General features: G+C 48.1%; 1 protein-coding gene across 1 annotated transcript in view; it reads left to right on the forward strand.

The window, feature by feature from the left end:
* The window catches only part of ABCA13 (ATP binding cassette subfamily A member 13), a 361,430-nt gene that overhangs the window by 153,273 nt on the left and 185,786 nt on the right, over positions 1-22,371 (forward strand). Inside the window, exons 33-39 of the mRNA XM_073239122.1 lie at positions 858-1,187; positions 3,011-3,080; positions 4,616-4,747; positions 10,664-10,792; positions 11,408-11,588; positions 13,718-13,936; positions 19,911-20,107. Of these exons, the coding sequence (XP_073095223.1) occupies positions 858-1,187; positions 3,011-3,080; positions 4,616-4,747; positions 10,664-10,792; positions 11,408-11,588; positions 13,718-13,936; positions 19,911-20,107 (1,258 nt within the window). The remainder of the gene's footprint in view (positions 1-857; positions 1,188-3,010; positions 3,081-4,615; positions 4,748-10,663; positions 10,793-11,407; positions 11,589-13,717; positions 13,937-19,910; positions 20,108-22,371) is intronic.

Consider the following 22,371-nt stretch of genomic DNA (forward strand, 5'->3'; position numbering starts at 1 on the left):
CCCAGCAAAGAGGGAAGCAGTGAGATAGTGGGCACATATTATATAATTACTTAATATCCATTAAAGCCAAGGGAGAGCATGGTAAGGTGCATGTGCTTTTCATTCAGTGTAGATTAGACTGTGCACTATTGTTTTGCATGTTTACTTGTTTAGAACTGTCTTATTCTGGGGTTTCTGTGTTTCTTCCTTGTCCAACTGGGCCCCTGGGCACAGGGTCGGGGGTCTTGCTGGGCTGCCTGCTGCTGGCCGGCAGCCTCCCAGGGTGGGTGCACCTGAATGAAAGGTCCTCGTGGGTGCACCTGAATGAAAGTAACCAGCCCCACACCCAAAGACATCGTGATGTTAAAGATGAGCAAATGGTAGGGTTAGTGGATGAATAAATTTTACTGTTATACATTATTTTGGGAAACACATTCTGTAACCTCTGCAGTAATTCCCCCAGAAGAATTTTATTAAACAAACCCGACAGAAATCAAAGGGAAAAGAAACAAAAAAGGAAACAAAACCAACAAAAGCCAAGCAAACAAAGAAACCCAGGGAGACTGCTGTGGGTGGGACACAAGGCCCAGGACCTGCTCCTGCCCAGGATCTGCTCCTGCCCCTCCGCTGTCACTGTTACAGCAGTGCCTGCTCTCAGCTCTTGCGCCCCTAACATGCCCAATGACCTACTCTGTCAGGGGCTCTGATAATTAGACGCCTGACTTTAGGAGATGCTGGGCAGCATGGCTTAGCAGGCTGGATCTCCAGGCGGGTGTGTGGGCGCCGCATGTGTTTCCCCCGGCAGGCTTTCTCTTCCCGTGACCCGTCCTGCTCCTTCTCCGGCTCCCGGGAGGTAACTCCATGTTCTTCTTTCTCAGTACATGTGGATGATGGGCGTACACCCCACGACCCACTTCCTGGCGTGGTTCCTGGAGAACATGGCCATGCTGACCCTGAGCAGCGCTGCTCTGGCCGTCATTCTGAAGACTAGCGGCATCTTCGCACACAGCAACGCCTTTATCATTTTCCTCTTCCTCCTGGATTTTGGGGTGTCAGCCGTCATGCTGAGTTACTTCCTGAGTGCGTTTTTCAGCCAAGCAAACACAGCTGCCCTTTGTACCAGCCTGGTGTACATGATCAGCTTTTTGCCCTACATAGTTCTGTTGGTTCTACGCAGCCAATTAAGTGTTGTCATTCAGACATTTCTGGTAAGTGGGTGGCTCTGTAAGAGCGCAAAATAAGACACAACTGCCATTTCTATCAGATGGAGCGAAGTCACCACACTCCACGTTTCAGTTTGTCATTTTCAGATCTATGTGGGCTTTCTGATACCTACTTTTCTTTATTCTCCCATAGAGGCAGGCCTTCAGAGGTAGATCCCTGAGGCCGTAATGGTTTTGCTGGAGGGAAGCCCCTTATAATTGGGGTTTCTTCTGTAATGGGGATTGTTCTCCAAAGACATTTAGAAATCAGTAACAGCCTAAAGGAAGCATAGGACTTCAGTATGTCTTTGTGTCATGCATGGAAAGACACATTTCCAAGGCTATTTTAGAAGTAAAAAATCAGCATTTTTTTTCTTGAAGCATAATAAATTACGTTACATTAAGTGGAAAGGTCTCTCCGTTAGCAATGTCAGAATCATTCATCCATTTAAAATATACCTCCTGAAAAAGTATTAGTATATATTCAGGTCTAAATATAAAATATAAGAAAGCAGAAACTCATTTATTCCTTTATGACTGTGGCCTGGTGAGCACAATGCCAGACGTGTAGTGGGACTCAGTCCGTGTGTGGGGGACAGACAGGCACCATCAGGACAGTTGCACGGAGCCAGGGCATTACTGCTAATATTTGCATCATGCTGAAGGTTTTCTTCCCGTGCAGGCAGGTGAATTTCTCACAATGCAGTCCCTTGGGAGATATGATTGGCGTCACTAGGGAGTGGGGAGGTTCAGGAGATGTAACATCTCAGGGCTGCTACAGGGCAACAGAAGTCACTTTGTCCCATGTGACATGGTGACAGCTAGGTATCTCCATTTGGTGGGAGGGGTCACCTTGTTTGCTCATTGAGACCCTCAAGGTAAAAAACTTCTGAAAAAGCCAAATTATTTTTCTCTGACATCAACAGACTCTTCCATCTTCCATGGTTTCCACTGGCCATATACACACAGTACAGATAGACATGCAGAATGAAAAATGCGCTATTTAATCAGTATTTTATACATTGATGTGTACTCATAAGTTTTGATGAGCTAATGTCACACCTGTAATAATCCATCAGCAATAATTTTGTGTTAGTGTTAATTAGGTGTTTTCAGAATGATGAAAACAGCTGAGATATTTAGTTCCCCCCTCCCCCCTCCCAATATACTCCTCACATGTAGAAAAAAACCACTGACCACCTGGCCAGAATTTCCAACATTGTTATTTTTGGTTTTACTTCAGTGCTTACATTGAAGGGATCTATACAAACGAAGTTCTATTTCCTTTTTATATGTGCAAATATTTTCATGTAAATAAAACATCTAATTCTGGTATATTATATTTTTAGATGTGAGAGTTCAGTGGGCTCTTTTTCTGACATAGGACCTCTCCACTGGAAATAGAGTCACATTTTCCTTCAGTGCGTTCTCTTCTGAGTGGAGAATAGTGAATGCATTCCCTTAGTCTGCTGGCAGTGTGCTCCAGGGCATTTACTTCATAATAAAAAATAGTAAATTGCACTATTCCATTTTCCACTGTTTTGTGTTCCCCATTTCTGTGTACAGTGCATTGAATTTATGACACTTCAAGCACTACGGCAAAAGGAAATAATTCCTTTTAACATTAAACAACAGCTTGTTATCATGCCTTTCAGAGTGGGCTGACATTCAGCTCAGTCTCCGGGTTCAGATATTGAAATCACCACCTGGAGCAATGGCTTGGCCTCGTTAGAGCTGGAACGTGTAGTGACTTCTCTATTTGGGTTTAGAGCTGTGGATTTTGTAACTAACGTGCCACTTCTCTCTTCCTTCCCTCAATCTACGGGCAGTGCCTCCTCTCCACCACCGCCTTTGGACAAGGAGTATTTTTCATTACATTCCTGGAAGGACAAGAAGCAGGTATGGAGATACATTTTTAAAAAGTGACTCTCAGAGATTCAGGTATTTGGAAATTTATGGTCACCGTGTTGTAAGTGGTACAGTGGAAGGTCTTCATTATAAAATGGAAATCTGGACTGAGATCCTGGTACTTGGCTTAGCTGATACCAACACCTCCCACCATCCAGTTGCCCTGGTATTAGCAACAATGAAGAATGACCATGGCATCTATGCTTCAGACCCTGTCCAGTCAGCCACCCCGCTAGCACTTGGGGCTTCCTTAAAACACCCAACATACATGTGATCAGCTTAGCAGCCTCCTGAGTTCTTCCAACAATGGAGAGTGCACCCGCGTACTGGTTATAATGGTGACAGTCTAGGGATTATTGGACTGGACTCTGTCTTCTGGGCTGTCCTGCCAGTGTTTTCTCTCTTTCACATGACAGTCATTCACATATTTGTCAGCTCTCATCTTTACCTCCAGATTTTCTGGATCCTTCCTCCAGAAGCATGAGGGTCCAGAAATCAGTGTAGCCAGTGTAGAATAGAGCACAGTTCTCTCTTCCATTTCTATATGTTTTATCCCTATTAATTTAGCTAAAATAATGTTTTAAAAACTTTGTTGTCGGCATTTTTCACCACTGTCAAGATTTTGATAATTAAGTCCCTAAGCCAGACTAGAACTATATTTCTTAGATGTTTATATGGTTTCTGTGGTGTGTTGTGTAAACATTTACCGATACAACATACGCCATAGTAAAACCCAGCTCCGGCTGTGGTCACATTTGCTGGTTAATTCAACACTAGTTCTCCGACTTTTCAGTAGAACATGTTGGCCCATTCCCAGCTGTACTGAACTACAGCTATGCTAAACAGATGAGTAACTAAATGATGCCTCCTGAATTCCTCAAACTCATCCTCAAACTAATTTGGATCAACAGGCTTTGAGTCTTTTGGACCAAATTCCTGCAAGTACACAATGTTAAAACACCTATTTTATGGAGTTCTAGGCTACTTCTATAGGAAAACTGAGAAAGAGGAATGCTTTTCTTAAAATGAACTGTGTTTTAATCCAGCCAAAAATCACAAATGTATTGTAAGAAAATAATGATTCTTTCCCACCCCGGATCTTATATAACCTGTTCATGTATTTTCCAAAAGCAGAGAGAATAATGTGATTTAGAGTTTGGGTTCCAAAGAGTCTCCTTTATTTAAGAAAATATGCTTATTTCCCATATATATGTGTGTATATGCTTATTTACATTTTCATTAAGCAAATAATTCTTTATATAAACAAAGCAATATTTAAAAAAGTTCCTAAATGTTAGATATTAAAGTGTTTTTGAAGGTAACACCACCTGCTGTTCTTGAAATAAATGTGAAATTCAGCAAGATAACATTTCATTTGAAGAGTTATCACCAGTGGTGTTGCCCCTGGTGTTGTTTTAGCTGCGTTCAGCCAGGCTTGAGCTTCCACAGCTAATGGACTCACCTTGCCTAAACTTACAGGGCACGGGGATGTGTGTTTCTAACTCTGACCTTCCCATTCCTTGCAGGGATTCAGTGGAATAATATGTACCAGTCTCCGGAGCAAGTGGGCATGGCATTCGGTTGGGTTTGCTGGATAATTCTCTTGGATTCAGGCATCTATTTTTTATGTGGGTGGTACTTGAGCAACTTGATTCCTGGTAAGAATTCTGCACTTTAAAACATGAGAACATAAACGTAGAAGCACTGTGAACTAATATACATGAATATTAACATAATGATTTATTCTTTAAATAAGACATCAGAAAAGGGAGCTCGAGGGTGTGTCTTAAAGGCAGCTGTGAACGCCTGAGGAAAAGCTATTGCTTCTGAAATCCCAGTCAGACAACAAAGGTCATGGGAGGACAGAAGAGCCCGGGTGCTGGGTGGACCCCTGAGCCTCCACACAGCTCCCCAGCAGGTGTACTCTGCTAGCTGGACAGCAAAGACCCTGGTTCCAGCATCAGGATGGGGGCCTGGAGGCACATGTGCTGTTGGCCCCTGGGGATCACGGTCAGGCAGAGGCTCAGAGAACATCCGAGCAGGGTGAGGGGACCTGCTATCAACTAGGTCATTGGGGTAGGGCTCAGTAGAAGCCAGGCCGAGAGTGAGGGGTCTGTGTAGGGGTTGCAGGCCAAGTATCACCCCAAACCCAGCACTGTCAGTGTGTCATGGATGTGGGATTTCTCCAGTGCTGCTGGTTCTGACCTGGTTTGGCCAGTGTACCCTGGAGGCGACCGGAGGGCAGAAATGGTTTCCCTGCTAATTAGTGGGGGAGGACGCCCAAGTGCCACGTGCCTGGGTCACCCCAAAAAAGCAAAAGTGACATTTATGATCGGTTCATTTGATATAAAATATTTAGAAACAGTTTTCCCAATCTTTAGAAAATAGCATTTTGATGGTAGTATATGTTCTTGCTGAAATTACTTAATGATTCTGGCTCTATGCTTTCAAAAGCAAGTGCATATTTGAAGTGGTGTCTAACTTTTAAAATTAAGAATTTAAAGAATAAGAGACTCCACTCATCTACAGAAAGGAAATGGAGTGACAGAAGAAAAAAAAACAGTTGATTCTGTTCACAAAATCCTATTACAGACTTGGAGAGTCATGCGTCATTTCAGGAGTAAAAACAAAAATAAAATGGGTCCTTAAAAAGACTCTTTTGCATAAAAGCAGGAATACATGGTCCCCGAGAGCTAGAAAGAGAGCATAAGAAAGAAGTGTGATTCATTTTGGAAAATTTAGATTGTATTGTGTTGATAGTTTGAGTAAAATTAAAGAAAAAGTGGACTGTGGGAGATAAGAGATTAAAAAAATTGATCCGGAAAGCCAAAGTGAAAAGAAACTGGGTGGGAAGCAGCTGGGTATGAAAAAGTAGCCAGTTAACACGAGAAAGGCTGTTACAAACTGCACATAGGAGGTCGGTTTGAAATGTGGGAGAAACTGGGGAGAGAGGAAACGCTGCAGGAGGTGAGGGCAGTGGCAGGAGGAGCTGGGGTCGCCAGGGGCAGGGAAGAGGGGCAGGGTCAGCCTGGAGGTCACACAGCTGGGCCCAAGGACTGTGCTCTGCCTGATAGGAAGACAGCAGGGAGACCAAAGGAAGCAGGAAACAATCGTTCACAAGGAGAAGGAAATCCTGGATTTGCCAAAAAAGGGACTCACACTCTTTGCACACACAATTAATAAAACAGAATCTGTTTTCGGACATGGCATGGCGATGTCTCAGACTCTGCAGATGAGCATAAAGACCAGCAGCAACAGGTGGACCTCAGCAATGCCGAGATAAGCATATAGTGCAGCCAGGAATCCAGAAAGATCTGAATTTTCCTTGCAATCATCAGGACTTGCAGGGTGAGAAACCTGGTGGCAATACTGCCATTATTCAAGTTGGACACGAGGATTCTTGACACTTAGCTGGGGCTCCCCCCCACCCCTCTGTGGCCCTCCAGTGCACTAGACGGGAGTCCCACGGAAGCAGATCCTTAGGCCCAAGTCAGAGGCAGAGCAGTGTGAGGTCTGAGGGCTTTCCTTCTTCAGCCCTGGGCTGGGGCAGTTGTTTAATGGGGACGGTTTCCACTTTGCAAGATGAAGAGTTCTGCAGGTTGGCTGCACAACAGTGTGAATGGATTTCCCACTGCTCACCTGCACACTTGGAAGCTTGTAAGGTAGCAAATTAAAAAAAAAAAAGGGAGGTGTCTGGTGTGCAGACGTGCCATTTTCTGGGTCATATTTCAAGGCAAGAAAGGGAATTGGGTGAGCACCTGAGGAAGGTGGCTGGGCCAAGGAAAACTGAGCAGTGGCAGGCACACCCACCTGGGAGACCACGTGCAGCCTCCCTGGCCTCATGCGGCTGGGGACTCTCAGCCAAACCAGTTTTCAGAAGAGCATTTTCTGTTTTCCTGAAAGGTAAATAAGGCCAACTTGGGGTTTGGAGGATAAGGGAAAGCTGTCTTCCTTGGTGGGTCAGGCAACCTAAATGCCAAACTTGGTGATCTTTAGGAAAGACCGTGGCCTTGTGGGCCACACTGTGGACTTGCCCGCACTGCACTGGGAAAACCATGGTCTGCAGGACCATGGCCATCTTCTGTCGCTGGCTCACTCTTAGATGCCTTCAGGCTCCTCGCTGTGACTGCCCTTTAGAGGAAGGTCAGCGTGCCTGCCTGTTGTCTCCATGCACACATACCTGCAATCCCATGGTTCTCATGGTGAATTTCTACTCCTTAATGTCACTGGCAACAGTTACTCATGAACTAGAGCTTTTAGTTATTTGAAAACCAGGTCTTCCTCGCCACATCCTACCAGGCACAAGTCTCTGCTCATAGACTCTAAGTCTCTCTAAATCCCCCTGGGTGGACCTTGCCTGGGGCATGTCTTCACCCCTTCATCAGGCTGCACATGTTCTGGAATCTCGACCACGTTGATTCCCACTAGATGGGATTTGACGCCTCACAGAAGCAAAGACAGAAGGGCCTGGAAGCTGCATTTGAGTGGCGAGTGCCCACCTCCCTCACTGTACTTGGAGGGCCCAGTGCAGGTTTTATATTCTATTTGAGATTGTGCCACCAATCTTAGCTTTTAGCTATTGGGTAGTTAGGAAGCAAGACCAGAGTCTATTCCTGAGTAAAAGATCAAAATGCCAAGATCTTTACAACACAGATTTAAGAATAAGAAGGCACAGACGTGGCCGAAGATGACAGTGAATATTTTCCTTTTTTTTAAGTCATGCAATTACTGATCCTTGGAATGTGCTTAGAGGCTAGATCTTAAGTGTCCTCTCCTGTTTCTTCCCGTGGAAACCACAGGAAAGGCTCTTGCTCATGTTTTCCCCTCTTCCCCTGCTTCCTGGCCTGTAGGAGGACTTTCCCCATGTGGGGGGTGGTGGTGGTGGTGACAACCTACTCTCTGTCTTGCACACACCCACACACAGACACATATACACACCTCCCACATGAATGCCTTTCTCTCCATTTCTTCCACCTTTCTTTTTCAAAAAGCAGTGGGATAGGTTCTGACCCCAACACTTCCCCCCCACAATATCTGCCTGCGGGTCCCCTGGGGATGCAGCATCTCATCCCTCCCTGGCCTGCAGAGCTCAGAGTTAGTGGTTGGTGAGCTCACAGGGAAGCACCCAGCCTCTCAAAGACTCTCTGTTTCAGACACTCTTCTTCATGTGCTCAAGTTAAATTTGATGCCACTTGATCTACGAAATTTCATTGATTCTGCTTTTATTACTGTAGGTTTTGGGGGCAATGCTAATTAGTTCCTGGCCTGCATGAGCCAGGGGACAGTTCTCCTTGAGAAATGCTTAGTGTAAACTGAGGGCTTTTGCACATGTTAATGTGCCCAGTTGTGTTTGGCAATGGGAGGTTGTGCATGGCTTTTAGAGTGTGCACACAAAGCAATTTTGAATTTAGAAGGAAAAGGAAGCTGCAGAGGAGGGCTCAGAGGCAGAGCGGACACTGAACTGACCTGGATTTGGCATTCATTTAGATTGATTAACTAGGAGGATTTTAAAAGTCCAAACAGGTTAGAGCAGGGATGGTTTAATTAACAAATCGACTTTAACATTCAATTTAATTCTAATTCCTTTTTTCTAACTGGGAAGGGCCTCTCCACTCTCTCCCACCTTTCCAGCCCTGTGGCCATGACCCCAGTTCAGGCTTACCTGGACCATCTGATGCCTTGTAACTCCTGCCTGCTTCTCAGTGCCCCTCTGCAGCTGCTAGGTTGTCACGCCCTGGGGTGTTTGAGTCCCACTTGCCCTTCCAACAGGTGGTGCTGCCTCCCTGTCAGCTGCTTACCTGCATATGCTCGCTTGCTCATGCCCACCTGAGTGAGGCCCCTCCACAGAAGACTGTGGCTTGGTGGGCATGAAGGGGTGCAAAGCACCTGACAGCATTTGGACAAGTTTTCCAATGTATTTGTTTGCTTATTGCTGCCTTTCATTTCCACAGACTAGTCATCCCTGCTTGCACACAGGGGCTTATTCTGTGATTCCCATTAACTAGCTAATGAAAGTGGGTGCAGATGAGAAAGACACATCTCCTGGCTTGTTTGAAGGGGCAACAGGAAGTATTTTCACTGTTGTGTGCATGTGTCCAGAGAGGCAGGTACTGAGGCCAGCAGGGTTCAATCATGTGGCTTCTGCAGCTCACCAGCCTGGTGTCCTCAGATGAGTGCAGCTGGGAAGGGAAAGGCAATAATAGCACCCCCACATCGGGGGTTTGCAGGACCATGTGGATTAAAGACAGGTGGTGCCCAGAAGAGAGCGTGTGGGTGCACCTGTAATATGCGTGAGGATCCATGCTTTCTGCACATGGAGCCTTGGTTTGTTTGGTTTGGGAGCACACCCTGCCTGCGTTAGTTTCCCAGGGTTTCTGTACCAGAATACAGACTGGGAAGCTTGCAAAACTGACATTTATTCCCTCACCTTCTCGAAGCCGGATGTCCTAGATCAAGGTATCACACAGCAGGGCCTCCTGAAGCCTCTTCTGGGCATCTAGATGGGCCTCTACCCCTGTGTGCTCACGTGGCCATCCCTGTGTGTGTCTGTGTCCTGATCTATTCTTATAAGGACATACGCCACATGGTATTAGGACCTGCCCTATGGCCTCATTTAACCTTATTTATCTATTGAAAGGCTCTTTCTCCAGGTAGAGTCACATTCTGAGTTATTGGGGGTTGGGATTTCAACATATGAACTTGGGGGACACAATTCAACCCATAAAAGATTGTAACTATGAGACTGTACACCAGCTCCACACTTTCCTTCATTTTGAAAGGTGACAGGCCACGCATTTCCCTCCCTCTTGCTTATTATTGTATGTTGATCTGATTATTGTGTGTTGGGTGTGTGACTCTCCTTTGCTTGATGTCCACAGTGCAGACATCTTGCCTTATGTTAGCCCTTTACCTCTTCAGTTGCTTGTAGAATTGAGACTACTCATCATATTCAAGCTAGAATGGGTGTGTTCAAAGAAAATAAGAAGTGTTGATAATTAAATCCATTCATTTCCACATATAGTGAGGGCACAGTGACCATTAAGTGGGTGATGCGAATTTGGAGGCAGTGTTTGAAGAACGTTGATATGTCTCAATTGGGAATGTTAACATTGTGAGTTATTTTTCTTTGTAGAAGTTTTAATTGATTAATTCCATTATGCTTTGAATCCTTGTCTAGTAATCCATGCAAACATCAAAGACAGACAAAGGAGGAGCAGCTATGTTAAAGGGCAATGGTGAGGGGCCAGGCTGTACTCTGGGGAATGTCAGCAAGCACTCAAGACCGTTTCTATTGCTAAATAGCTGCCTGTTTATTGAATCCCTGCTCAGAAGGCCTCCTGGGGAAGTGGATGAGAGGGGCATTGTCCACAGCCCTGGGGCAGGCTGCAAGGCGGCCCCGCACTCTGCGGTTAACACTGAGCTTCGGATAGTCACTGGTTCCTACACAGGATATGCATGGGCCACGCTAACACGAAATACCATTTTATATTAATTAGTTAAGATGTTCTATTATAAGGATATTCTTCTAAAGAGTAAAAAACTTAAACTGATTTTAATTGTATCTTATTTTTTAGGAACTTTTGGTTTAAGGAAACCATGGTATTTTCCCTTTACCACATCGTATTGGAAGACTCTGTGTGGTTTGGTGGTGAGAAGACAGCGTGCTCTGGGTTCTGGCATCTTCTCCACTGAGAACTTTGACGGTAAGGTTTGTGAAGACTGCTTTTACTGGGCGCAGCGTTTACCTTCTGGTCAGCCTTGGTTCTTGTTTTCGGTTCTGGTTGAGCCTCTGTAACTGTGTGCACCGCCCCCTAGCGGCCTCCCCTCAGGTGCTGTGGGCTCAGGAGAACATCTAGCGGGTTGCAAGAAAGAATCCCCCATGATATTTAGCTGGTGGGCCAAGAACCCCAGGGTGTTACCTGTAGTTTACAGCCCCCTCTAAGCATATGTGCATTTTTTAGAGAATTTGGAACACAACATGTGCCTATAAGTGCTCGCCTTCTTGGGAGACTATCCCTCATGGCCATTTTGGTGTGTAACCTGCCTGTCATTTTCCCTCTGCAGACACACATGGGTGTGTTTATTTTTATTTACCTACAAAATGAATGACATGAGGGTACAAACCTTATAATCAGTGATTCATTTAATTTTGCCGTTATATAATTTGCCTCCTGATTTTGGTGAAGAGGATTTTTGAATCTCTGTGTTCTCACAGAGCTAGAATCCAAGGGCAGGGTGGAATATGACATTACAAAGCATGAGCATCATTTTGGGGCCCCCCGAAGTCTTCTCTGGGTGAATTTGTGCCTTCCTCTCAGGGTCATTGCAGCAAAACACGAAAGGAAAGCATGAAGGAGGTTCCCTGGGCGTCCGCATGATATCTGTGACTAAGGTATACAAGGGCCACAAGGCGGCTGTGCAAGACCTGACGCTCACCTTCCACAGACACCAGATCACAGCCCTGCTGGGGACCAACGGTGCCGGGAAGACCACCATCATGTACGTCTGCTTCGCCTTCATGAACAAGGGCCTTTGATTCTTAAAACCCTCAGTTTACCTGTGAGATAGGAGGCTACATGTCCTTTCTTCTCCTTGTGTTTGAGTCTACAGGGGTTAGAGACCAAGGGAAGCCAGCCCTCCCCCCAGAGTGGCTGTGCCCATGCCTGGAAATTGCCCCATGGTCTGCAGCTGACTCAGAGGGGTGGCAGGTGGATTATTTTTCTTTAATTCTTCTTTTGTTCCCTGTAAGTAATTCACCATGTTTTGACTTTAGATTTTGAAATCCTATGGCAATTTTCATTTTCCTACAACTAAGTTTTATTTTGTTTGCCTATTAAAGGAAGATGAAGTTTGGAATGATGTTTTCAAATTTTTTAAACACCTGAGTATTATTTTTTCCTGTTCTGCATTTTGTGTGGTGATGTTCTTTTGAAGACTTGACTTTTGGTTTGAGATCCAGATTGACAGAGGAATCAAGTCAGGTGATCCCAGAGAATAATGAAGTCAAATGTTCATGATTCACAAAGCAGCCCTGAGTTGGCTATGCAAATGGACTTGTGTAGGGCTAACCCACCAAAATGGCCAAATTTCTCTTTTAAACGAGTCACTTCCTTTTTGTTCCTTTTTAGGAGGACTAAAGTATGCTTAGTTAAAAAAGTGAAAAGGACTATTTGCTTTGAACATACTAAGAAAGGTGGAAAAATAATATTTATCAGTTTTCAGCGATCTCATATAGAAAACAAATGGAAAGAAAAGAAATGGAATGTTTTCTTCTTTCCTCAGATGCTGAAACAGAGCTGAAGATTCCGCTGAGTAGATTTTTAGGGTTTTCAGATGGGGAAGATAAACATTATGTGAATAATTACTCAGAAACCCAGCATTCCACATGTACTCTAATGCACATTTTTTACAAGGAAAATCTGGTGTTGGTGTTAAGTGGAATGACGAGTATTAGATAGGGAGCTTCTCTATGATGCTTGAGGGTCCCTGACTGCATCACCCTCAGTGTGTGTCTGAAGTGCATCTGAGTCATCCTACAGGGTTGTCCCTCCCTGGCAGCTCTCAGACAACAGGCTGAAAGGGCAGTTAATGGACAGGTTGTCAGTATTTAAAATAAAAAAGCTCTGAGACACATATAGAATGTGTACACCCTGATCTACGGTGTTCCCAAAGAAGTTTGCAAATAAAATAGCAAACAGCTGATAAGCAAGTTGGTGGAGGTGTAATTCATGTATGAGAAATGATACTGTTCAAGTGTGTAGAGAATTCCCACTCTCTCTGAGGTTCCCCATGCCCACTGTGACCGTGGCCCCCAAGGGACCACAGCCCGCAATTGGTCACTGTAAACAGTTTGCATATCCTGGAATGTTCTGGAATTTCGTAAAAGGGATCATGCCTGGCAGTTTTCACTGGGTACAACATGGCAAATCATTTGCTGGGCCCTTAGGATCCCACTCTGAGGAAGCACCATGCTTTCTATCCTTTCCCCTGTTGGTGAGATTGAGGTTGTTTCCAGTTGTTGGCAGAACAATCGTGTTAGCACGGTTGTGGACACGCAAGTGTTACTGTCAGTTGCATAAGTCCTCAGGAATGGATTTGCTGCGTACCATGGAAGGTACATGTGTAATTTTTTAGCAGTAAGAAATCAGTCTAAAACCTTAAAAGATAAACTTCCTGAAACAAGGCAGCAGAGCTGGGCAGTCCTCAGGCTTCCTTTGGTCAAGTAGACCAGTGAGCTTCCAGAGATGAGCCACTGAGCTGTAGTGATGGGCAGGGATGGGAGCAGGCATGGCAGAAGGAAGGCCTGGCTGCAGTGCTGGGCGTCCAGGTCCGTGCATTGTCTGGTTATGAGGACTAGGGAATATGCTGTTTCTATACCTGTCTCATCTGTAAAAGAAAAGTTGGATTTATAATCCGCCGTGTAGCCATACTAGTCTATGTTGCAACATCTATCATAAGCCCACATGTCTAAGAGCAGGACAGACAACAACATTCCAACTTTTCATTGACTGTGTAGAGAACAGGTCAGGGTGTGCTCCTCACAGGATGTGAGCATTGCTCAGGAGCCATCGGGTTGCTGGTGTTGGGCAGCCCTCTTGTGTGCCCTGCTGACTTATCCTCTCTGGTAGATCCATGCTGACAGGACTCTACCCTCCCACTTCTGGGGCCATCATCATCAATGGCAAGAACATGCAGACAGACTTGTCCACGATCAGAATGGAGCTGGGGGTGTGTCCCCAGCAGGACATCCTGTTTGACAACCTCACTGTCCTGGAACACCTGCTGCTCTTCGCTTCCATCAAGGCACCACAGTGGACCCAGAGCGAGCTCCGCCAGCATGTCGATAAGTCAGTACTGGTGTCCCCTGCTCCCTCTGCCCCCTGTAAACTGGGGAAGGGCATGAAGGGGACACTTTGGAAAAGTCTTTGGTGTCTTTATGAGAAGAGAGAATTTAGCAAACAGTTTTAACTGTGTGGGTTATGACAGCCTCCTACACTGGGCATACAGAGAGGGCTTCTCAGGGAAGACATTGAATTTGATGTGATTTGTCTTTGAAGTGGGACACAGGTAAGCATGGGTGGGGTGAAGGACACAGGGGACAACAGGTGGGGAGTGGGCTCAGGTGAGCACAGGTGGGGAGTGGGAGCAGGTGAGTACAGGTGGTGGAGTGGGGTTCAGGTGAGCACAGGTGGGGAGTAGGGCTCAGGTAAGCACAGGTGGGAAAGTGGGCGCAGGTGAGCACAAGTGGGGAGAGGGGCACAGGTGGGTGCAGGTGAGTGCAAGTAGAAAAGTGGGGTGCAGGAGGCCAGAGGTGGGGAGTGGGTACAGGTGAGCAAGGGTGGGAAAGTGGGCACATATAAGCACAGGTGGGGAGTAAGGCACAGGTTGGTGGTGTCTAGAACAAGTGTTCTTGGGGGTGTCCTGAATGACAGAACTGGGGGTATGGAAAGCCAGCTGTACAAAGCCCAACTGGTCATGCAGAGGTGCTGGAATTTCCCATGCAAGTAGGTGGTCACGGGCAGGGGAGGGCCAGCAGCCTGTGACTGAGAAGATTGTCTTGTCGCAGCAGAGCAGACAGCATGGCCACGGGGAGGCTGGAGACAGAGGAGCCATGTGAGCAGGTGGTGGTGAGAGCCTGGTTCACAGCTGTGCCAGTGGGGTGGGGTCCAGATTTGGAGGCTGTTGAGAGTTGAAGGGGCAGGTCCTATGACCACCTGGCTGCCCAAAGTAGGGAGGGGGGAGTTGAGGTGGTAGCTGAGTGCATTTCCACATGGAACCACATGAGGAAGACTTGAGCGGAGAGCACGCATCTGGGGAGGGGTGGGAGGGGGAGACCCAGGAACCCGTGGCAAAGGGAGAGCCCCTCCCAGAGGCAGACACATGCTTGGACAACAGGGAGAGGGGAGAAGCCAAGGGCCCGTGGCCAGAACACAAGGTGGCATTTCAGGGAGAGGAGGCTGGGAGGATGGAGCGGGTGGTGGGGCAGCTGAGTCAAGGGCAGTGGGGGGTGGAAGCAGGTATCCCATGCAGAGCCATTGACTGGGGAAATAGTTAGTGGTCAGGTGGGCAGCTGCCCTGTCTGAGGGGTGTGGCCTTGGGCCAGGAGGTCAGAGCTGGACTCTGGGTACCCTCAGTTTGACTGACAGCACAAAGCAGAAGAGTTGCTAGGAGGGGTGGTGGCCCATGTGTAAACATGCATGATTAACTGTACTGATCTCAGGAAAACAGGAAGCTGGTTACTGCTGCTCATTACTGCTTATTGTTATCTAAGAATAGTTTTGCCAGCTTAATTTTTAAAAATTAGTATTTATAGTCTGCATTTCATTAATGAAGGCAAAGATGCAGGGTCTTGGTGTTTCATTCTGTGTGACCCTATTTCTTCAGCACAAGAAACATAAAAAAACGTGTATTTCCACTTTACTGGAATTCGACCTTCATGGTTCAGTAACAAACAAAGGAAGGACGAGCCTTAAGACCGTTATGTGTTCCATGCACCTTTGTTGATCTTCCTGGAGGTGGAGTTCCACACTCCTCTTGGCCATTTGCACTTAATCCCTGCTTTGGTCCACCTTTCCATCCCCCTTGGCTTTAGAGTTTGTCCTATGGACAGCCAGCAGGTGTGAGGACACTTGGCATTGCTGAGGGACCTGGAAAAGTGGCCTCACTTGTCTGGGCAGAGGCTGTCACCAGGCAGGGGGCTTCTGCTGTAAGGGCAGAGGGGCCAGAAGGGTCCAAGGAGGGTGAGGGGGCAGGAGAGGGGCTGATCCAATGTGGGGTTGAGAGCAAAGGGGACCTGGGACAGTCCCAGGTTTCTGCCCAGGCAAGCGGAACGTGATATTGTTTCTCGAAATAAGAGAGCCAATCTGGGGAGTGGAGTGAGAAGAAAATGGGGAGTTGGTTTATTGAGGAGAGTTTGAGGGAAGAGGTGTCCAAAGCCAGGGCCCAGCAGCCAGCAGAGCTCCCAGCCTGGCCCACGCTGTCCACGTGGTGACAGGAGACAGGCACTTGTTTAGCACCTCTCTTCCCTGGGTACCCCTGGGGCCAAGCTGTAGGCATCTGACATGTGTGGGCACTCCTGCGCAATAGGCACACAGGTAGGGCCCTGTACCTGAGGGGGCTGAGGTTCAGGGAGGCAGGGTTTGGCCTAGACCCCCTAGGGCAAGGTTCACATGGCTCCTCTCCCCTGGGTGGGTTGCTGAGCTGCAGAATCTTGGGGTATAGGCACCTGGGATGTGCAGGCTTGCTTGGAGGAGGAAGGGAAGTGGTACTCTGGCCCAATTTCTGGCCTCATTGCCCCAGCTGGGGCTCAGACCCCCACTAGGGGGTTCCATGAGTCTGAGGAGTGAAGACAGTGAACAAGGGTGACAATAACTTAAAAATACAGTCCCTGAGCCATGGCAGGTGGGCACACCACCATGGCATGGGGACCGAAGGAGCCTGGCTCACTACAGAGCCCGTGTCTGGACCATCAGTTCCTGTAATGGGGTCAGAGATGGTCCAGTTGCACACACGGGATCCCAGAGAGGCAGCTAGCCAGTACTGCAGTGTTGTCTTGTTGGAGATAAGAAACAACAAAACCAGACAGCAAACCCACCATGTGGGGGAGGCACGTGTATTACTCAGGGGTCAGGGTCTGAAAGCGGAGTGTCAGGGAAGCCCATGCTGTAGGTGACCCTGAGATCTCCTGTGGAGAGTGACGTTGGACGGTGGTGGTGTGCTTCTCCAGAGGCACCCACCAGGCCGGGGTCTTGGCTCGCATCAGCTTGAAATCCATTGTTGGGCTTCGGGACAGGCTGTAGGATGGTGGGAACAAATCAAAGCTCTTGCTGGGTAGATACTCACACCCTGAGGGTCACATGTGAATTAAGTCTGAGCTGATGGAACAAACCTCTTGGGAAATGTCCATAAAATCCTGGATGGTGCTGCACATTTTATGTATGCTGGTTTCTTCTTTTCCCCTGTCTCAGAGCTCACACTGTGGGCAGGTTCAGTGGGTATCTGAGGCTGTTCTGTACTGCAGAGGGGGCGGCTGGTTCACATCTCCCTACGTCTTTAGAAGTGGCTATTATAATAATCATACTAATGACAGCGGAGGCTTGGATATACAGGGGAAACACTTACTTTGTGCGATTTAAGTCTATCCTAAATCGGAGTGGGTACTTCATGAGAAATGGCCTCACATTAGTAAAGGGAAAATTGGGTACGTGCAACCTAATTTTTAAAAACAAGTCACAGGTCACCTATTTTAATTAAAAAAGTGCCTCTGCTCTGTACCACAGCTAACTATGTGATTGTGATTGGACCTAAATCAGGTCCCTAACAAAGCCACAGGGGCTTTGTCTTATTTGGGAGCAGACCAGCTTAATAGTTATCAGTTGGCTGTGTGTTACCTAGCAACGCAGCCAATTTGCGCAAAAGCAATGAGAGTGAGATCATGTTTTAGGACAGTAGTTCTCAATTAGAGGGAGTGAAAACTGAAAGCATTTGGTTTAAAGCCAACACACTCGTATCAGGCTGTGGTAGCACCTGCTGGGGCTCCTGAATGTGCAGCTTGATCAAAATGTGCGTTCGAGAGGTAGGATCCCTGGGGGACTGTTTAGAGTGAATGTTTGTCAAGAGTCAGGCCGTTACTGGGTGGCCCATAATTTGGCCTCGGGAAGATAAGGAAAGTCCAAAGAGGAGCTTTATCAGGCCACTGAGTCTACGAGACGTCATGTAGTTCACATGAGCCCTTGAAATTCTGGCGTGCACCACGGGACTCAGGTGGAGGCTGATTTGAATTGATTTGTTGGGTGGTAATGAGATGGTGGAGGTCATGTATGCAGGTAGCCACACGGGCATGAAAGACTGAGCCCTGGACACTCCAGCATGGAGGGTGGAGACCCAGGGAGGGAAGGCAAGGTCAGCAGGGAGAAGGCAGGGGCATGTGCATCAGGTGCTGCTGAGGTCAAGTCAAATGAAGACTGAAGTTTAAACCTTGGGTTTAGTACGTGGAGGTCACTGGGGGCCTTGACCACAGCAACTGTCACAGTCAGATGGGGAGAAGTCAGAGGATGGAAGGTGGAGTTGGAAGTGGAACTTCTTCCCGGGAGCTTTGCTACAAAAGAGAACAGAGACACAAGCCAGTGTCCACGTGAAACAATGCTTCAGACCCAGAGTGAGTGTTTGGGGCAGAGAGGAAGTGGCCTGCCAGGCGTGGACCTGCCCAAGGGGTGAAGCAACTGCAGGAGCAGGGCTGCTGTCCAAGATATGGGGGTGCAGTTGGGCATAGGGGCCACAACCCAGGGAGGAGGAGGTGCCTCCAGGTGGCAGTGGACTGTGGAGCTTTGTGGGGGTGGGGAGGGCTGGTGGCAGGGGTTAGCTGGCTAACACGTGGTGGTCAGAGTAGGGAGCCTGGCATTGGGACTGGATAGCTGTGATTTGGAAGGTCCAGTGTAGCTTGTGGTAAGTGGCTGAGATCGGGTTGACTTAAAACAAACAGAGCAGAGGGGTTTGATTTAACACAGCAAGTTATTATATCTGCACTTTGGGAACATCTGACATCTTCCTGATGTGGCTTTCTGCTTGCTTGCTCAGCCAATTGCTCTCTGGCTAACGTGACTAAGCTGGGCTCACCAGGGACTCCTCCTCGGCTGTGCTGGCATCACCCAGGTGGGGAGGTGTTGGTGGCGTGTCTAACTGGGGATGGAAAGCAGGAGCGCATGACACCACTGTAAATGCAGGGTGAAGCTACCGGTAGGGGAGGTGCTGCAACCTTGGAGTAAAGGAGAGCCCATAGGCTGAGCAAGACATTGAGGAGCTGGCCTGCCCCTTGGGATAAGGATGGGAGTATATAAACATGAAACAGACCTGGGACATTAACTTAGTGATCAGGCAAGCCAGTTCTTGGGGTTTCACCCACATCTTTGCTTAGGATTCCACAACTTTCTAGGACCCAGTGCTTCCTGAAGCTCGGCAGTGTGGACCATGCCGTTGGTCCCTCTCGCCCAGTCCCCTCCTTCTGACTGTCTGCTGGCAATCGGGAAGCTGTGCATCGCCTACTCCTCAGCTGGGAGGAGTCAGCGTTGGTCTGAGTGCTCACTGACAGGTTTGGGGAAGGTGCTGCCGAAGTGGATGTCCAGCAATGAGTAAGGCTTGGAGGTGACAGGAGGGGTAGGCATCTGTACAGAGTGAATGGGTGCCTCGGCTGAAAGTGGACAGGTTGCCTGTGAGGAGGTCATGGACCTATAGAAGGAGGTGACACTTCACATAGGAAGGTTGGCTTTGTGCTGGGGATACTAAACCATGACTCTTGAGACTGAATAATTAGAGGGCTTGTTCCCACATTAATGTGTCTTATCATTTCTACTCTGCACATGGCGTTTCCTGGAAACCTCCCAATAACTCAGCTGGAAGGTGGGCTGGTCCAGTTTAGAGCATGTGGGCCAGAGTCTGGGGCCTCTCCAGACCACCCGCTGGGGTGCCGTGAGCTGGGCCTCTCTCCTCCAGCGCACTAGCGCACTGGCCATTCCACCATCCTCACCAGTGCGTGGGGGCAATGTAGGTGTCTTGGCAGGAGGTTTGAGTGGAAGGAAAAGATACTTTCCAGAGAGGAGACAAATGTTTCTAAAAAGAATACTTGGCAAGCCCCCTGAGCAGGCGTCATGACTAGTCCTTTGGCAGGGTTCCATCTGAACCTCAGGAAGGTGACGCTGCTATGTCAGGACTCAGGGTGCCAGTGACTTATAAAGATCCTGGTCATTGCAAGTCATTTATGAGTGAAATTGGAAGTGGAGCATTAAGACTTCTGGGAGAAGAGTGACATCTTTGTTTTCATTTCAGAACGCTTCAGGATGTGGAGTTAATGCAGCACCGGCACAAACAGACCTGTGTCCTATCCGGAGGCATGAAGAGGAAGCTGTGCATTGGCATTGCGTTTGTGGGCCCATCACGGACTGTGGTTCTGGATGAGCCCACCAGTGGGGTGGACCCGTGCTCCCGCCGTGGCATCTGGGACATCCTCCTCAAGTACCGGCAAGGTAGGCACCGGCCTCCTTCTGCTTTGTCTTCCCGCAGTTTTGGGGCCCAGGAAGAGGACGTCATCGCATGTGCAGAACCAGGTCATCCTGTAAGGATACATCGCCTCTTCAGAAAGACATTTTTGCAAGAGCTTAGAGGTCAATCTGTAGTGTGACATCTCCACAGTTGTAGGAATTCCTGACCTGTGTCTGAGCTCCTAAAGTGATGCAAGTGGGTGTTATCAATGCATGCTATATGTGGTTTTAATTGAAATTGTATTCATCCACATTGTGTTCCACTCTGGAATCACAGATTATTAGGAGAGGCATCCTCACTATAATCTGGAACGAGCCCTCCTTTTCTCAGGTGAGGATACTGAGGCACAGAGAGGGGCATGTGATTCAGAGCAAGTTCTCTGAGCCCAGCGGGGGATGAGGGCCTGGCTTCGAGGCCTTGCATCTCCCCGGTGTTGTTAGGTGTTTCCAGTTTAGGGCACCAGGTGGGCAGTTACTCATTCCCAGCTTCTGACTCTTTCTGTGAGGCCGAGGGCTGGGAAGCCTGCTGGAGGTCTTCCGTCGGAGACACCCACATTGGGGAGGAACTATGGGGCTGGGGAGGCACGTGTGGACTGCTGAGCAAGGGTGGGAGAGTGAGGCGGCAGGGTTACTTCAGGAATTGTTAAAGGTCATTTGGTGTTCTTTTTTGCCTTTTGAGTACAAAATTTCCTTCTGATTTGACCTGGAGTCTCCATCTCCCTGGGGAGATTGAGATCTGCTACCTAGGAAATGCTGAGAAGGGACCAGGAGGAAGCCCCCCTGTCTTTTAGCAGTCGGAGGGCTACATCCAGAAGACTTGGGCCATCCAGTTCTCTTTAAGGTGGTCAAGATGCTCCTGTCTGTCATTTAAAGCTTAGTCAAAGTCTGGCACAAAGGGAGGGAGGATGGCACAAAGGGGACACGAAAGGACAGTCCCATGTCTTTCTGTCCCAGAAGTGGAGGAGGGTGTGGAGGAGGCAGGAAAATGCAGGGAGACGTGGCTTCCTATTCCTTTCTAGGCACTGGCCTGGGGTGGGCGGTACACCAGAGGAGTGAGATCGTGTCAAGGGCGTGGGCTCCTCTGACCTTGTGCAGCCGCATCAAAGTCCGTGAGGATGAGCCAAGGGCCGGGTCCTGGGAAGCACCGCAGTTGGTGCCCCTCACTTCCCTGGTCCCCAGGTGTGGCACTGAGAGGGGGCGGGACTGCGGGAATGCTGCCCCAGAGTAGGGGATGGGCCTGGAAGCTTGGGGGAGACTTGGGGCTGGTGGCTACCTGGGCTCAGGTGAGGCCCAGAGAGCAGGGAACTCTGTGCTCTGACCTGCTCAAGCCCTAAAGGTAGGGATGGGGCAGCAGCAGGTGGCCTCGGCCATCACCTGGAGCCCACAGGATGCTGAGCACACCGCACCTGTAGATCCGAACCCTTCCCACTGCCACCAGACCACAAGGCCCAGGTTTCCCTTGCCTGAATGTCCTTTGGGGAGAGAAACAGAAGGACCAGAAGTGAGAAACTGTGACCTTTCTATGCAAGAGACTGTATTCCTCTGAAAGAGACTGCTGACATTTTTAGATTAAAACTAATTAGGCTGGATTAAATAATTTCCCTGCCACCCTGAGTGGGGCTGATGAAGGAGACAGGGAATGAATAGACTTCATCGTCCCTGCCTGTGTGAGCTGCGGTATGAGTGAGTCCCTCCAGCCTGCTACTTGTGTGCTGTGAAAGCCAAAGTTGGAATCTTCAAGGGCTGGCTGACAGAACATTTGAGTCGTGAGCATACTAGCAGCTATGGATAGAAACCAGATGTGATGAAAGTCTCAGAAACAGTGTTCTTCAAAATCTGTCATTACACCTGAAATCTTTTCTCACTGTCCTTGGCCGTTTAGCAGAGGTGTTTGTCTGTGGAGGCTCCTTTGCTATAGTCTCTGCACTGGTCGCAGTGCAAAATCAATAAGATGTAAACGGATCACATAGATGGTACTAGAAGAAAAATACATTTTCAAGCATCAGAATGTGTAGCTCTTTCTGGAAACAGTCCCAAGCCTACAGGTAACTGTGCCACGTCTTTGTGGGGTGAGTCTAAGGAATGCACAAAAACAAAGGTTTCCACTGGGTAGGAAGAGATTCTCTAAAGCAATGTCAGTCCATCAGGGCTCAGCCCCTGGACTTTACTCAGGCTATGTGTCTGCTATGACATGCAGTGCTGAGCAAGCTCTCCTTCAGCCCTGGCACCAGTACTTTAAACCCTCTGTA

The sequence above is a fragment of the Manis javanica genome, chromosome 6, assembly GCF_040802235.1.
Source record: "Manis javanica isolate MJ-LG chromosome 6, MJ_LKY, whole genome shotgun sequence".
In the NCBI taxonomy this organism is placed as follows: Eukaryota; Metazoa; Chordata; class Mammalia; order Pholidota; family Manidae; genus Manis; species Manis javanica.